The following is a 15,935-nucleotide window of genomic DNA, read 5'->3' on the forward strand; positions in this document are numbered from 1 at the left end:
CGACCTGGGCTCCTCACCAGTCCGACAGAGCTCACACCCATTCCGATTGTCTCCTCACCCAGTAATTTAGGTATCCTCACCCAGTCCGACATCCTCCTCACCAGTCCGACATCCTCCTCACCCAGTCCGCACCCTCCTCACCCAGTCCGACATCCTCCTCACCCAGTCCGCACCCTCCTCACCCAGTCCGACATCCTCCTCACCCAGTCCGCACCCTCCTCACCCAGTCCGACATCCTCCTCACCCAGTCCGACATCAAGTCACCCAGTCCGACATCCTTCACCCAGTCCAACATCCTCCTCACCCAGTCCGAACCCTCCTCACCCAGTCCGTTGACCCATAGAACCCAGTCCGACATCCTCCTCACCCAGTCCGACATCCTCCTGTTTTTGTCCGACATACTCCTCACCCAGTCCGCACCCTCCTCACCCAGTCCGACATGCTCCTCACCCAGTCCGACATCCTCCTCACCCAGTCCGGCTGGTCTCCTCACCCAGTCCGACATCCTCCTCACCCAGTCCCGAACCCTCCTCACCCAGTCCGACACCCCTCCCTGCACCTAGTCCGGTGATCCTCCTCACCCAGTGCCGAAAGCGTGGGGCGGGCTCAGCACCGTCCATCACCCTTGAAGACGGCAGTGCTCACCTTGGCAGAGTAGATTTTATTCCAAATCTCGTTCACTACAGAGGAACAAGGTGAACCACTCCAACCTAGTTAGCATCCTTAAAGCGGGCATATGGTGTCTGACTGCGGGGTAAGTCACTCATTTGCTGTGTTTATTTTTGGCCCAGTGCAATTGAAACCCTGGACTTCTCATTTTATTTTTCTTCCAGTGTGCAGCTGCGACAATTTGCTTTATGTTGGAAGATGGACAGTCATTTTTTTTAACGTCAAAATATTTTCCTGCTGCGTGTTTGTAATTTTCTTTTTAAAGCTGAACGCAGTGAATGTCCTCACTCTGACATTTGGGTGGGAATTTTCCAGCCTCCCCACCACCACCTGTGGCAGGATTGGCGAGCTATTGAAATCTCCATTCATGTTGGCAGGACCGGAAGATCCCAGTGAGGGGCCAGAAAATTCCAGGCTTAAAGTTTCCTCTGGTTGGGGTGTGTTAGTAATAATGTTCTAACGGAATCCCTTCGAGATCATGGATTTCTCCTTAACGAAAAGAGAGCCAACAATTGTGTTCAGCCTTGGAAGTGAGGTGTAGTCTTATGTGCGACACAGTTATCACAGTCAGTGGTGCAGTTCATGCTTGTAACCGAGTGCTCAGGAGCTGGGACGCTGCTGGCCCTCCTTTTTACACACACGCTCATGGCCCATCCATCAGAGGAAACTTATCTAAAAGCTTTACAGGGGCTCACACAGTGTGATTTTCCCCAGGTTCTACTAAGGATGGCCCTGCCTACCCCTTAACCTTTCACCCCCTTGCTTGTCATGAATCTATCCAACTCCACCTTAAAGATATTCAAAGACTCTACCTCAACCACCTTTTTGAGGAAGAGAATTCCAAAGTCTCACGACCCTCTGTGAGAATTTTTTTTTTCCTCATCTCTGTCCTAAATGGGCGACCCCTTATTTTTAAACAGTGACCCCTAGCTCTAGACACTCTCACAAGAGGAAACATCCTCTCCACAATCACCCTGTCAAGGCTCCTCAGGATCTTAAATGTTTCAATCAAGTTGCCTTTTACTTTTCTAAACTCCAGCGGATACAAGCCCAGCCTGTCCAACCTTTCCTCATAAGATTCCAGGTATTAATCTAGTAAACCTTTCCTGAACTGCTTCTACTGCATTTACATCTTTCCTTAATTAAGGAGACCACTACTGTGCACAGTACTCCAGATGTGGTCTAACCATTGCCCTATGTAACTGAAGCATAACCTCCCCTTCTTTTGCATTCAGTTCCTCTCGCAATAGATGATAACATTCTATTAGCCTTGCTAATTACTTTCTGCATACTAACCTTTTTCAATTCATGTACTAGGACACCCAGATCTCTCTGAATCTCAGGGCTCTGCAATCTCTCACCATTTAGATAATATGCTTCTCTTTTATCCTTCCTGTCAAAATGGACAACCTCACATTTTCCCACATTATATTCAATTTGTTAGATCTTTGCCTACTCACTTAACCTACTATATTCCTTTGTAGCCTCTTTATGTCCTTTTAACAACTTTCTTTCCTACCTATCTTTATGTCATCAACAAATTTAGCCACCATTCCTTCAACTCCTTCACCAAGTCTTTCATATGAATTGTAAAGGGTTGAGGCCCCAGCACCAATCCCTGTGACAAATCACTCATCATCACATCCTGCCAACTGAAAATGGGCCATTTATGCCTACTCCCTGTTTCCTGTTCACAAACCAACCTTCTATCCATGTCAATATGTTACCCTCTGCACCATGAGCTTTTATTTTCCATAATAACCTTTGATGAGGCACCTTATTAAATGCCTTCTGGAAATCTAAGTGCAGTGCATTCCCGTTATCCACAGCACTTGTTACTTCTTCAAAGAATTCCAATAAATTGGTTAAACCTGATTTCCCTTTCAAGAACCATGTGGAATGTATCTACTCTGTGTATTCTGAAATATCCCCTTTAATGTCTTCCACTGCATCTCTATTAACCTATCCCTTAACCTAAATTGCCTGTTCACTTTTGCTAGCTCTGCTTTCATGCCCTCATAATTGCCCACATTTAAGTTTAAAATATGAGTCTTCGACCCACTCTTCTCTCCCTCAACCTAAATGTAAAATTCAATCATATTATTATCACTGCAACCTAGGGGTGCCTTCATTATGAGGTAATTAATTAAATCTATCTTGTTGCACAATACCTGGTCTCATATAGCCTGCTCCCTGATTGGCTCCACAAGGTGCTGATCTAAGAAATTATCCCAAAACATTCTATGAACTCGGCATCTACACTACCTTTGCTCATCTGATTATTTCAGTCTAAATGAAGATTAAAATCTCCAATGATAATCACCATACCTATTTCTTCTTTGATACCCCATCCCATCGTGTGATTACTTTCGGGGACTTGTCCACCAATCCCATAAGTGATTTCTTGCCTTTATCACTCTTCATCTCTACCCAAACCGCTTCTATATCCTGGTTTCCTGAACTCAGGTCATCCTTCTCTATTGTGCTAATGTTACCTTTAACTAACAGAGCCACCCCACCACCTTTTCCTAACTTCCTTTTCATCACACATCCTTCAGTATTCAGGTCCCAATCTATGCCGTCCTGCAGCACATCTCTGTAATGGCTATCAGATTGTACTTATTTATGTCTACTTACACTATCTTTTCATCTCTTTTGTTTTGAATGCTACATGTACTCAGAAACAGAGCCTTAAATTTTATCCTTTTATTATTTTTGTAATTTCTAACCTTCATCTCTTTGATATACCACATCTTCCCATATTTGATCTCTTGCCCCCACTATCTAGTTTAAAACTCTTTCTATTTCCTTAGTTATGCAATTCATAAGAATACTCTTCCCAGCATGGTTCAGGTGCAGACTGCCCCAACAGTACAGCTCCCAATTTCCCCAATACTGATGCCAGTGCCCCAGGAACCGAACCATTTCACTCACTCCAGTCTTTGTGCCATGCATTCATCTCTCTAATCTTGATTGCCCTATGGCAATTTGCGTGTGGCTCAGATAAAAAGCCTGAGATTCTTATCTTTGAGGTTCTGCTTCTTAATTTAGTACCGAGCTCATCATACTGACTAAGCAGAACCTCCTTCCTTGTCCTGCCTATGTCATTGGTACCTACATGGGTCACAACAACTGGATCCCCCACCCCTACCCCTCTCCAAGTTCATCTCCAGCCCTGAGCAAATGTCCCGAACCTTGGCAGTGCACAGCTGTCAGGATTGTCTCTCTTTACTAGAGAGAACCGTGTCAATGCCCCTCACTACACTGTCCCCTACTACCCCTACATTTCGTTTTGCTCGCCCCACTTGAACAGCTTCCTGTACCACAGCACCATGGCCAGTCTGCTCAGCCACACTATAAACCTTGCTTTTGTCCACACAGTTTGCAAGCACCTCTTACTTGTTCTGCACACCACATTACAGGAAGGACATGTTCAGTCTAGTGAAGATATAGAGAACATTTATGATGCTATTGCCAGGAATGGAGAATTAAGCTATGCAGAAAGATTAGATAGGCTTCCTCTGTTTCCATTGAAACAGGGACATTTGAAGGGAGATTTAATTGAGGTGTATAAATTATAAGGGACACAGATAGAGTGGATAAGAAGGGCTTATTTTCTTTAACACAGAGTTCAATAACCCAGCATAGTTTTAAAATAATTGGCAAAATAATTAGAGGGGAGTTGAGGAGAAATGTTTTCACCCAGAGGGTGGTTCTGTGGAGGAGGTGGTGATCCGGGACACGCTACTCACTGCCTGGAAAGGTGGTAGAGACACAAATCATTAATGTATTTAAAAAGAACTTTAATATGGCGATGATTTTACATGCAGTAACTTGTCTCATCTTCTGCTGTTTCTGCAGGCTGACAATTAATGCCGAGTGTCCAATGCACCTGGAGGACTTCCCCATGGATACCCACGCCTGCCCACTGAAATTTGGCAGTTGTAAGTCTGGGTTGTCAACTGGTCTATCAATTCACTTATTGTTCAATCTCGGATATAACTGAGCTGCTGCCTGGAGACTGGTTTACGTAGCAAGATAGATGCTGCTCGCTCTCCACTTGATCCTCACCACAAAACCCTCCTGAAAGAAAGACTGCTCCAAATCTCCTCCAATGCACCAGTGGTGGAATGGGGAAGCCTGTGGGGAAAGTGCCACTGTTTGTTCCCATTTTTCTGACTTGGCAGATTAAAAGAATAGGGTGGATGTCTTATTCTCTGTATTCTGTCTATTTGCATCAAGTCAGGACTGAGATATCGCTTTGCTACAAGTGGGAGGGGGCAGCTGCAGTCCCTGTTTTACACATATTGTCCAGGGGAACAGAGCAAACTGTCAGGTTATGCACAAAGTCTTGAAGCCGGCTAATTGTTTCAACAGATGCCTACACTAAGTCCGAGGTGCTATACGTCTGGACTCATGGAAAAACAAGATCAGTAGTTGTTGCTGAGGATGGATCCCGATTGAACCAATATGATCTGCTGGGACAGACTGTTGGTACAGAGATTATTCAATCCAACACAGGTAGGTGATTTAAACTGCCATGAACAAATAGTCCAATAGGCCTCATTCGGTCAACTTGCTAAAAGCCAGGCAAGCAAGGTTATCTCAAGATAAGCCGATCATGACAACTAGATTCTCGACTCTCTCACGTCAAACCTGCTGCCACACAACCTCAATGTCTTGCTGCAGAGTGGACTGAACTCGACAGTAAGAATCTCTTCCCCCTGCAGATTAACAGTCTCCTCCCTCTGCACATTAACAATCTCCTCCCCCTGCAAATTAACAATTTCCTCCCCTGGACATAGACAATCTCCTCCCACTGGACATTAACAATCTCCCCCCACTGGATATTAACAATCTCTTCCCCCTGCACATTAACAATCTCCTCACTCTAGTCATTAACAATCTCCCCCACCTGGATATTAACAATCTCACCCCCTGGACATTAATAATCTCCTCCCATTGGACATTAACAATCTCCCCCCACTGGACATTAACCATCTCCCCCACCTGGACATTAACAATTTCCCCCACCTGGACATTCACAATCTCCTCCCACTGGTCATTAGCAATCTACCCCCACTGGATATTAACAATCTCCTTCCCCTGGACATTAACAATCTCCCCCCACTGGATATTAACAATCTCCTTCCCCTGGACATTAACAATCTCCCCCCACTGGTCATTAACAATCTCCCCCCACTGGATATTAACAATCTCCTTCCCCTGGACATTAACAATCTCCCCCCACTGGTCATTAACAATCTCCTTCCCCTGGACATTAACAATCTCCCCCCAGTGGACATTAACAATCTCCCCCCACTGGACATTAACCATCTCCTCCCCCTAGATACTAACAGTCTCCACCCACTGGACATTAACCATCTCCTCCACTAGACATGCTTTCCCTGTTCCTCCTCACCTCGTCACAAAACACAGGACCAATTACCCATCTTTAAATGCTGCTCAAGTGAGCAATGTCACTATTGCTTTAAGTAGCTGCTTTGTCACATCTTGTTCCTTTGCCAGAGTCTTTCTCCCTTCGCAATCCCACTGTGTGCAATTTATAAATAGGAGAAAGATTTTAGTGCTGATAAACGCAGGTACTTTTGATACTTCTGATTATATAATGTTTTGTTTACTCTGAACATTTTGACCTGTAGTACTTGGTCACATTTCACTGATATTGTAAAAGTTCCATTTTTATGACCCTGTGATTTCATTCAAGATTACATTGGGTTGGTAGGTGAAGGAAAAGGAGGTGAAGGGACTCTGGAACATTGCAGATAAATGTGGTTAGGACTATTTATAATGCATGAAGAGTAAACACCAACAAGACTGGATGGACCAAATTGCCTGTCTCCATGTTGTATCTTCTATTTAGCCTGACCCCAAAATGTTAAATTCTGGCGTGTGCTTGACTTGACCCAATATAAAATATTGTCAAATGACATCAGACATGCTTCCCAAGGTCATCGTGCATGCGCTCAATTTCACGGTTGGCGGGTGCATTTGCGAATCGGATTCACACCAGCCAGCAAAACGTGGGTGGAAATCACATTTTTATCATTTCCTCATCCACGGGCTGGGTAAAAGGCCCCCGGAGCAGTGGCACATTCTCTGTCATTGCCAGTCCTTTCCTGTGTGAGTTTCTTGGCATCTCTGATTGTCAAGCTGGCCTTTCAGCTTCTCGGGTCCTCACCTTCCCTGGAGGGGGATGTGGTGGCATAGTGGTATTTTCACTGGGCTAGTAATCCAGAGACCCAGGGTATTGTTCTCAGGACCTGGGTTCAAATCCTGCCATGATAGATGGGGAATTTGAATCCAATAAAAATCTGGAATTAAAATTCTGATTGTTGTAAAAACCCAACTGGTCCACTAATGCCCTTTAGGGAAGGAAATCTGCTGACCTTACCTACAATGTGGCTGACTCTTAAAATGCCCTCTAAACAAGGGCAATTAGGGATAGGCAATAAATGCTGGTCAGCAAAGTCCACATCCCATGAAAAAATAAAAAAAAAATCTTCCCTGGAAGTTTCCACTGAGTATTGGAGCACAGTGACCCTTCATTTTCATCTAATGGAGATAGTGCAAACCGCTGCTGGAACCTCCTCAGAAGAGAGGGGAAGGGTGCCAGGTGGGCATGGGAAGCGTCCCAGGGACAGACCTTTAAGAGGAGAGGCACAGGCTCAGTTGGTGCAGGGCCAGCAAGGAGGCCAAGGCAGGAGGGCATGCCGAAGATGCCACTGCCCAGCAGCTAGAGTGTTCAGGAAGCACTCCAGCTACCTCCAGATGTCTGAGATCCAGTGCTGTAGAAGGCTCCACCTCTCCAGGGACACAGTGACAGCAATATGTTACATGATAGGTCCAGAAATCACCATTAACTCCGTGGGTGGATACCCCATGCCAGTAGCTTTGAAGGTCACAGTGGCCCTCAGCTTCTATGCCTCCGGTTATTTTCAGGGCTCAGTGGAGGATCTGTGTGGTGGTTCTTAATCAGCTGCACACAGTTGTATCAAGCTCATGACTGGTGCTATCTTTAGACACGTCCACACATTCATCCACTCCCGGACAGATGAGTCGAGCCAGACAGAGTCAGCACGAAGCTTCAATGTGAAGTCTGGGTTCCCCTATGTCCAGGGTATAATAGATTGTAATTACATGGCCATCAAGGCACAACAGGTAAGCCTGGAGTTTTCATAAACAGGAAGGGGCTCCACTCAATGAATGTTCAGGTCGTCTGTGACCACAGGAAACAGATTCTGCAAGTTTGTACCTGTTCCCCTGGGAGCTCACATGATGCTTACATCTTGCGGCACTCGCAGGTACCAAGGCTGCTCATGGCTCCTGCACGAGTGGATGGACGGCTCCTGGGTGACAAGGGCTATCCCTTGAAGAGGTGGCTGATGAACCCACTCCATCACCCAAGAACAGAAGCTGAGGAGAGGTAAACAGGAGTCATGCCTCCACAAGGCGGTGGTGGAGAGGACCATCGGGCTGCTGAAGATGCGTTTTAGATGCCGGGACTGGTCAGGGGGAGCATTACAGTATCTTCCAGAATGTGTCTCCCACATAGTCATTGCATGCTACACCCTGAACAACCTGGCTCTGGCAAGGGGGGACCCACTGGAGGTTGAGGAAAGCGAGGTAGCTCCAGAGGCCACGGAAGATGACTCAAGTGATGGCTCAGCGGAAGAGCCTGGGAAGGCACAGGGTGAGGACCTCGAGGCAGAGGACAGGAACCCTCATGGAGGTAGGGACACTAGGGATGCTTTGATCCGGTGAACCTTCTGCTAGGCATCCAAGGCCAATGGCACTGTCTCCTTTGCTAACAATCAATAAATGAGAACCTAACCCAGTATGCCAGCACCACACAATGCCATACTTTTACAAGCCTGTGCTGCATCTGGCACAGATTCAAACCATCCAAACAACTCAGCCCATTTAACTCAAATTAATGTTTCTGTTACTTCACATGAACAAAGTGTCCATCCCAAACACAAGAGTCAAAATAACTAATGCAAATAATGGCAGCCGTGACATGCCCTTGTTGTGCTCAAGGTGCCTTCAACTTACATCTGTGGGTGCTGCATCTTGGTGCCCCCCTCTCCCTGTTAGTGGCACCGCAGTTGAGGAGCCCAGAGGCAGGAAGGGAATGCGGACTGCCAGGCATTCCAAGAGAATTATGTTGGTAGTGCAGGAGTCTTCTGGGATTCCACTCACGAATCGGTTTTCCGTTTTGGATACTGGTGAGGGCATTGGTTCTGACTGCACTCCTCTGAGGAACCAAGTTTGTGGCGCGATGGGCAGCTCTGCTGTACAGGAGGGGAAAAAGAAAAAGAGAAGAGCAGTAGTAATAGGGGATTCGTTAGTTAGAGGAGCAGGCAGGCGATTCTGTGGCCATTGATGTGACTCCAGGATGGTATGTTGCCCCCCCTGGTTCCAGGATCAAGAATGTCACGGAGCGGCTGCAGGACATTCTTCTGGGGGAGGATGATCAGCCAGGGGTCGTGTTCCATGTTGGTACCAATGACTTAGGAAAGGGGATGAGGTCCTGAATGCAAACTTTAGGGAGCTAGGAAAGAGACTGAAAAGCAGGACCTCTAAAGCAGTAATCTCAGGATTACTCCCAATCCCACATACAAGCGAGTATAGAATAAGGAGAATTGAGCAATTGAACACGTGGCTGGAAAGCTGGTGTATGATGGAGGGCATCAGATTTCTGAGGCATTGGGATTGGTTCTGGGGAAGCTGAGACCTGTACAAGAAGGACAATCCATACCTGAAGAGGACTGAGACAAATATCCTCGCAGGGAGATTTACTTGTGCTGTAAGGAGGGGTTTTAAATGAACTTGGCAGGGGGATGGGAACCTGAGGGCAAATTCAGAGCAGGGAACGGGACTTGGAGAATTGGTGAGTGACTCTGAAAGACAGAATCAGCACAGGTTAAAAGGTGTACAGCACAGGAATTTGGCAGTGTTAAAAGGTATATAAGTAAATGTAAGGAGCATAATAAAAGCCAATGAGCTGAGGGCGAAGATATACACATGGCAGCATAACATCATCGCTATAATGGAAACTTGGCTTAAGGAGGGGCAAAAATGGCAGCTCAGCATCCCTGGATATAGAGTTTTCAGGCAGGATAAGGAGGGGGATAAAAAAAGATGGGGTGCAGTATTATTGGTTAAAGAATCAATTACAGCTGTGAGGAGGGATGATATATTAAATGAAGCATCATCTGAGGCCATATGGGTTGAGTTCAGAAATAAAAAAGGGGCAGCCGCACAGCTAGGAGTGAACTATAGACCCCTGAAAAGCGGAAGAGAGTTAGAAGAGCAAATGTGCAGGCAGATTTCTGAGTGCAAAAACAATGGGGCAGTAATTGTTGGGGACTTCAGCTAGCCTAATTTTAGTTAGGATAGCAACAGTGTGAAGATCATAGAGGGAGCAAAATTCTTGAACTTCATTCAACAGAACATTTTTAGTCAGTACATAACAAGCCCAATGAGAGGAGGCACAATTCTAGATCTAGTCTTAGGAAATGAAGCTGGGAAAGTGGATAAAGTAGCAGTCTGGGACCATTTTGGAGATAGTGACCATAATGCATTTAAATTTAGCATCATTATGGAAAAGGAAAAAGATAGAACAGGAGTAAAAGTTCTAAATTGGGGGAAGACAAATTTTACAAAGCTGAGAGGTGAGCTGATGAGAGCCATAACTAATACAAAGGAAGATGGTTGTGATTGTTGGAGGTCAGTCATCTCAGCTCCAGGACTTCCCTGCAGGAGTTCCTCAGGGTAGTGTTCTCGGCCCAACCATCTTCAGCTGCTTCATCAATGACCTTCCTTCCATCATAAGGTCAGAAGTGGGGATGTTCGCTGATGATTGCACAATGTTCAGCACCATTCGCGACTCCTCGGATACTGAAGCAGTCCATGTCCAAATGCAGCAAGACCTGGACATCATCCAGGCTTGGGCTGACAAGTGGCAAGTAACATTTGCACCACACAAGTGTCAGGCAGTGATCATTTACAACAAGAGAGAATCCAACCATCGCCCATTGATGTTCAATGGCATTATCATCACCGAATCCCCCACTATCAACACCCTGGGGGTTACCATTGACCAGAGATTGAACTGGACTAGCCATATAAATACTGTGGCTACAAGAGCAGGTCAGAGGCTGGGAATCATGCGATGAGTAACTCACCTCCTGAATCCCCATAGCCTGTCCACCATCTACAAGGCACAAGTCAGGAGTGTGATGGAATACTCTCGACTTACCTGGATGAATACAACTCCTACAACACTGAAGAAGCTTGACACCGTCCAGGACAAAGCAGCCCGCTTGATTGGCACCACATCCACAAGCATTCTCTCCCTCCACAACTGACGCACAGTATTAGCAGTGTGTAACATCTACAAGATGCACTGCAGGAATTCACCAACGCTCCTTAGACAGCACCTTCCAAACCCACGGCCACTACCAAGCACTTTCCAAACCCATGACCACTACCAACTAGAAGGACAAGGTCAGCAGATCGATGGGAAAACCACTACCTGGAAGTTCCCCTCCAAGTTACTCACCATCCTGACTTGGAAATATATTCACTGTCGCTGGGTCAAAATCCTGGACCTCCCTCCCTAACAGCACTGTTGGTGTACATACACCACATGGGATGCAGCAGTTCAAGAAGGCAGCTTATCACCACCTTCTCTAGTGCAACTAGGGATGGACAATAAATGCTGGTCCAGCCAGTGAAGCCCACATCCCATGAATGGATAAAAAAAAAGTGGACTGGATATAGTTATTAGAAGGAAAAACTGTCAAATCGGTGGGAGGTATTCAAAAGCGAGATTCTACGGGCACAGTGTAGACATATCCCCATGAGAAAAAGGATGATACTGCTAAATCTAGAACCTTTCAGTTATCCAGAAGTATACAGACCAAGGTAAAGCAGAAAAAGAAAGCTTATGACGTCACACAAGACTTAACACCGTAGAAAGCCTAGAGGAGTATAGAAAATACAAAGGTGAAGTAAAAATGGAAATTAAGAAAGTAAAGAGGGGATATGAAAAAATATTGGCAGATAAAATCAAAGAAAACCCAAAGCTATTTTACCAGTGCATTAAGAGCAAGAGAAAAATTAAGGCAAGGGGAGGGCTTATCAGAGATGTACATGGTGATTTGTGTGCTGATACAGAAGATGTGGGCAGGGTTCTCAATGAGTACTTTGTCTTTGCCTTCACTAAGGAGAGGGATGATGCAGATATTCTAGTTAAAGAGGAAGAGTGTGAAATATTAGATACAATAAGCATAAGGAGAGAGGAAGTACTGGAGGAAGTGACATCCTTGAAGCTGGATAAATACCAGGGCCAGATGGATTGTATCCCAGGCTGTTGAAGGAAGCCAGGGAGGAAATAATGGATGCTCCTGAGGATCATTTTACAATCTTCACTAGATACAGATGAGGTCCCAGAGAATTGGAAATCTGCAAACGTTGTAGCATTATTTAAATAGGGTGCGAGGGATAGGTCAGAAAATTATAGACCTGTCAGTCTGATTTCGATGGTGGGTACATTATTTGAATCAATTCTGAGAGACAGGATAAACTGTCACTTAGAAAGGCAAGGATTAATCAGGGATAGTCAGCGTGGTTTTATTAGGGGAAGATTGTGCCTTACTAAATTAATAGAATTTTTGGAGGAAGTAACAAGGAGGATTGATGAGGGCACTGCAGTAGATGTTGTCTACATGTATTTAAATAAGAATTCACTGCCTAAGTTGGTGGCTGAGGCTGAAACGCTCAGTCCATTTAAAAGATACCTGGATCTGCATCTCTGCGGACCAGGTGCTGGAAAGTGGGATTAAAAAGAGTGACTAGTTTCTTTCTTCTTTTTTTGGCCAGCACAGACATGATGGGCTGACTGGCCCCTTTCTGCACCGTAACTTTTCAATGGTTCTATGGGGGGAGCCTGTTGACTCTGCTGTCCTTGCGGCCCTGATGACCTTGGCAGTGGTCCTCTGGCCACCGGAGCCTGAGCATTCTCCGCCTGGGAGGGTGCGCCCAGCCCCGTGCTGGGCACTCCTCAGTCACTGCAACATCATCAGATGCAGTAGCCACTGGCAGAGGGGTGGAGGAGCTGATGCCCGCATCCAGAGCGCCCTGAGAGAAGCCCATAGAGACGCCAGGTAGCTTGTCCGCCAGCATGGTGCGTTTGCACCTCCCTTCTCACCATTGATTGACGGACACCCAGCAGGGACACTAGGTGCCTCATTCATCTCTCACACTGGCAGTAACCTCCTCGGGTCACTGCCTCTGTGAGGACTCACAGGCCTGAGTGTAACCCCAGGAACCCCCGAGTCTGCTCCAGAAGTTGCCTCTCCATGAGAGCCGCCACTCTTTCAATGGAGGAGGCTGTGTGCTCGGTGTTAAGGGTCAACACAGAAATCAGGCTCCAAATGGACTCCTCCATGATGGACACCATGGCACACAGACCCTCATGGATCTCCACCCGATCTCCCCGTGCATCCCGCTGGACATCCAACATCTGCCGCCTGATGGACAACTCCAGAGTCTTATCATCTGCCTTGGACGCATCATGGCCTTGGTCTCCAGCTGTGCTCCCACTGTCAGCTCTCTGGGATCTCTCTGCCTCTGGCAGCTCCTCATGCAGTGTGATGTGCCCTCACTGCTGTGCATTACCTGTGGAGCCAAAGAGCTAATGCCCACTGCTGCGTGAGTATCTGCACTGGCACCTGGTTCAGAGAGACAGTGTGAAGCTGGTGCAGGTGCGATGTCCTTCTTGGAGCTCGGGGTCACTGGTGGCTCCTGCAGATGGTGTATCTGCGGGAGGGAAGCAAAAGATCAGTAAATTCAATCATCGTGGTCACTATGCATGCTAGACGGGCTGAGGAGACAGCGGAGACCTGCTGCATGGTGCCATCTGTATTGGAGCTTCACTAGGCTCTCTGACTACAACAGTTCAGTTTCTGATGAGAGGAACCCGTTATGCTTCCAGTACCCACCCCACACACACCTGTCACCTGCACTCTTACCTTCACCCGAGACCCCCACCTCACCGCGACTGGAGGAGCGAGCTGGCCGGTGACATTCCAGCTCCAGTGCATTGCTTTCGTACTTTGTGAAGATGCACAGATTGGAACTCCTCCACCCGTTCTGCGGTGCTTCACAGTGTTATGATTGCTCTTCCCCGACAGGGTAAAATAGCCTCATTATTGCTCCATCTCCCTGAAGGCCCTTTCCAGTTCTGTCCCCCCCACCCTGCCACCCCTACCCTCCCACCCAGGCATTCAATGGGCCATGTCACAGTGGCAAATCTCACCCTGCAATGCGCTGAGGCCAATCTTACTGACATCCCAGCCTTGGCAGGGCAGGCTTCAGTGCCAGTTCGGAAATATACCCTTAGATCCCTGAACGTTCTGAGAAACAGGCACCTGACTAAAGTTCTCTGCACAGGTCCTGCCATTTCTGCACTTACCCTTGCTGACCACAGCAGATCATTGAACCTTATGTGGCACTGAAGCCACGTGTGGCACACCACATCGTGCCCACTGACCTGGGCAGTGACCTCTGTCCAGGCCTTCTTGGCCAGATGGGATAGCCTTCTCTTGCCGTCCCTGAGCATTAGATAAACTACCTGGCACTGACCTCCCCAACCAGCACTCCCAGTCGTTTATCAGGGAACCAGGGCGTGAAATTTGACTTACCCTCCTGCCTTCCATGACCACCAGGTGCTGAGGCCATGACTGCATACCAGGGCACTTCTTGGATTGCTTCAAAACAGTTTCCTCAGCCTCCCCCACAACTCCTGCAGCTTTCAGGGAGCTGCCTGTTCTGTTTTTGAACACCCCGCCGTGTCCCCATTGGACCCAGCACCCAATGCATTCCCACCCTCACACATGGAAAAACCAAACAGAGGTCGCGTTTCAAGTTGGGCAGGTCTTAATTGGCCACCCAGCGGTAAGATCGTGATTTGGGTCAGGAGCGGGGTTTACATCCGCTTCCAGCCTTGCCAACTTCGGGCACACCCCAAGGGTAGATCTCAAGCCTATATTTCTATGAAACTTTTCTGATCCTGCCTAAGAGAAAAGGATTAGAAGAAATTTATCTGGTTTTGTTTCCTGGGCAGACAGGCCATTGTTCCTTTCTGTGCAAGACAGCTCCAACTCACTGTCCGCTTCATGTTTTGGCTGGACCATGATTGATGGATTGACCCAAAGCTGCTTTTATATCATTGGTTTCATTCAGATAAACTCATTTGCCTCTGATTACTGAGCACCTCTTCCGTCATCAACATTGCATCCCAAATCCCATCAATGACCTCCAGAACATCCAGCCATCAAACATATACAACCATTGAGAATGAAAGAAAGGCTTAATGTCAAGTTCCTGATACATCCAGTCAGTCCCAGATTTTAATCTGTCGCTAACAGAGGATAAATATGCCAGGACTTCAGTGAATGATGTTAGAATCAATCTGAGCTGAGTAGCTGAGAGTCAGGAGGCTCAAGGGCACTCAACGATTCCAGCTCAGAGATAATGAAGGTGTATTCAAACATAGACATTTAAAATTATATAAACAGACTCCATTTGCTTATCAAAAGGGAAACATAGAAACCATAAAGATCTGCCGAGTGTTTGAATACCAATGATGTCCTCTGAGTGACTCGGCAATTGGAAAATTGGTTTTATTCCCAATTTATTTCTTGGAATTTTTCTTTCTTATTGGAATGTATCTATTCTGAGTATTTGAAACATCCCTTTAAATGTCTGCCCCTGCATCTCTAATGAAATATCCATCAACTTCATTTGCCAGTTCACTTTAACTAGCGCTGCTTTCATGTCTTGTAATTGCCCTTATTTAAGTTTAAATTACCAGTCTTGGACTCACTCTTCTCTCCTTCAAACTGAATGTAAAACTCGATCATTTTATGATCGTTGCTACCTAGGGTTGCCTTCACTATGCAGTCATTTATTAATCCTATCTTGTTACTCAATACCGGGTCTAGTATAACCTGCTCTCTGGTTGGCTAGAGAATGTGCTGTTCTAAGAACTATCCTGGAAGCAATCTGGGAACTCCTCACCTAGACTACCTTTGCCCATCTGATTATTCCAGTGTATGTAGATTAAAAACCCCCATGATTATCACCGTACCTTCCTGACAAGCTCACATTATTTCTTCCTTTATACCCCATCCTACCATCTGTGTACTATTAGGGGTCTGTACACCACTCCCACA

General features: G+C 46.5%; 1 protein-coding gene across 1 annotated transcript in view; it reads left to right on the plus strand.

The window, feature by feature from the left end:
• LOC121282433 (gamma-aminobutyric acid receptor subunit alpha-1-like) overlaps positions 1-15,935 on the plus strand; it is a 545,721-nt gene that overhangs the window by 418,180 nt on the left and 111,606 nt on the right. The window contains exons 5-6 of the mRNA XM_041196146.1: positions 4,531-4,613; positions 5,047-5,190. Of these exons, the coding sequence (XP_041052080.1) occupies positions 4,531-4,613; positions 5,047-5,190 (227 nt within the window). The remainder of the gene's footprint in view (positions 1-4,530; positions 4,614-5,046; positions 5,191-15,935) is intronic.

This window comes from Carcharodon carcharias, chromosome 9 (genome assembly GCF_017639515.1).
Source record: "Carcharodon carcharias isolate sCarCar2 chromosome 9, sCarCar2.pri, whole genome shotgun sequence".
In the NCBI taxonomy this organism is placed as follows: Eukaryota; Metazoa; Chordata; class Chondrichthyes; order Lamniformes; family Lamnidae; genus Carcharodon; species Carcharodon carcharias.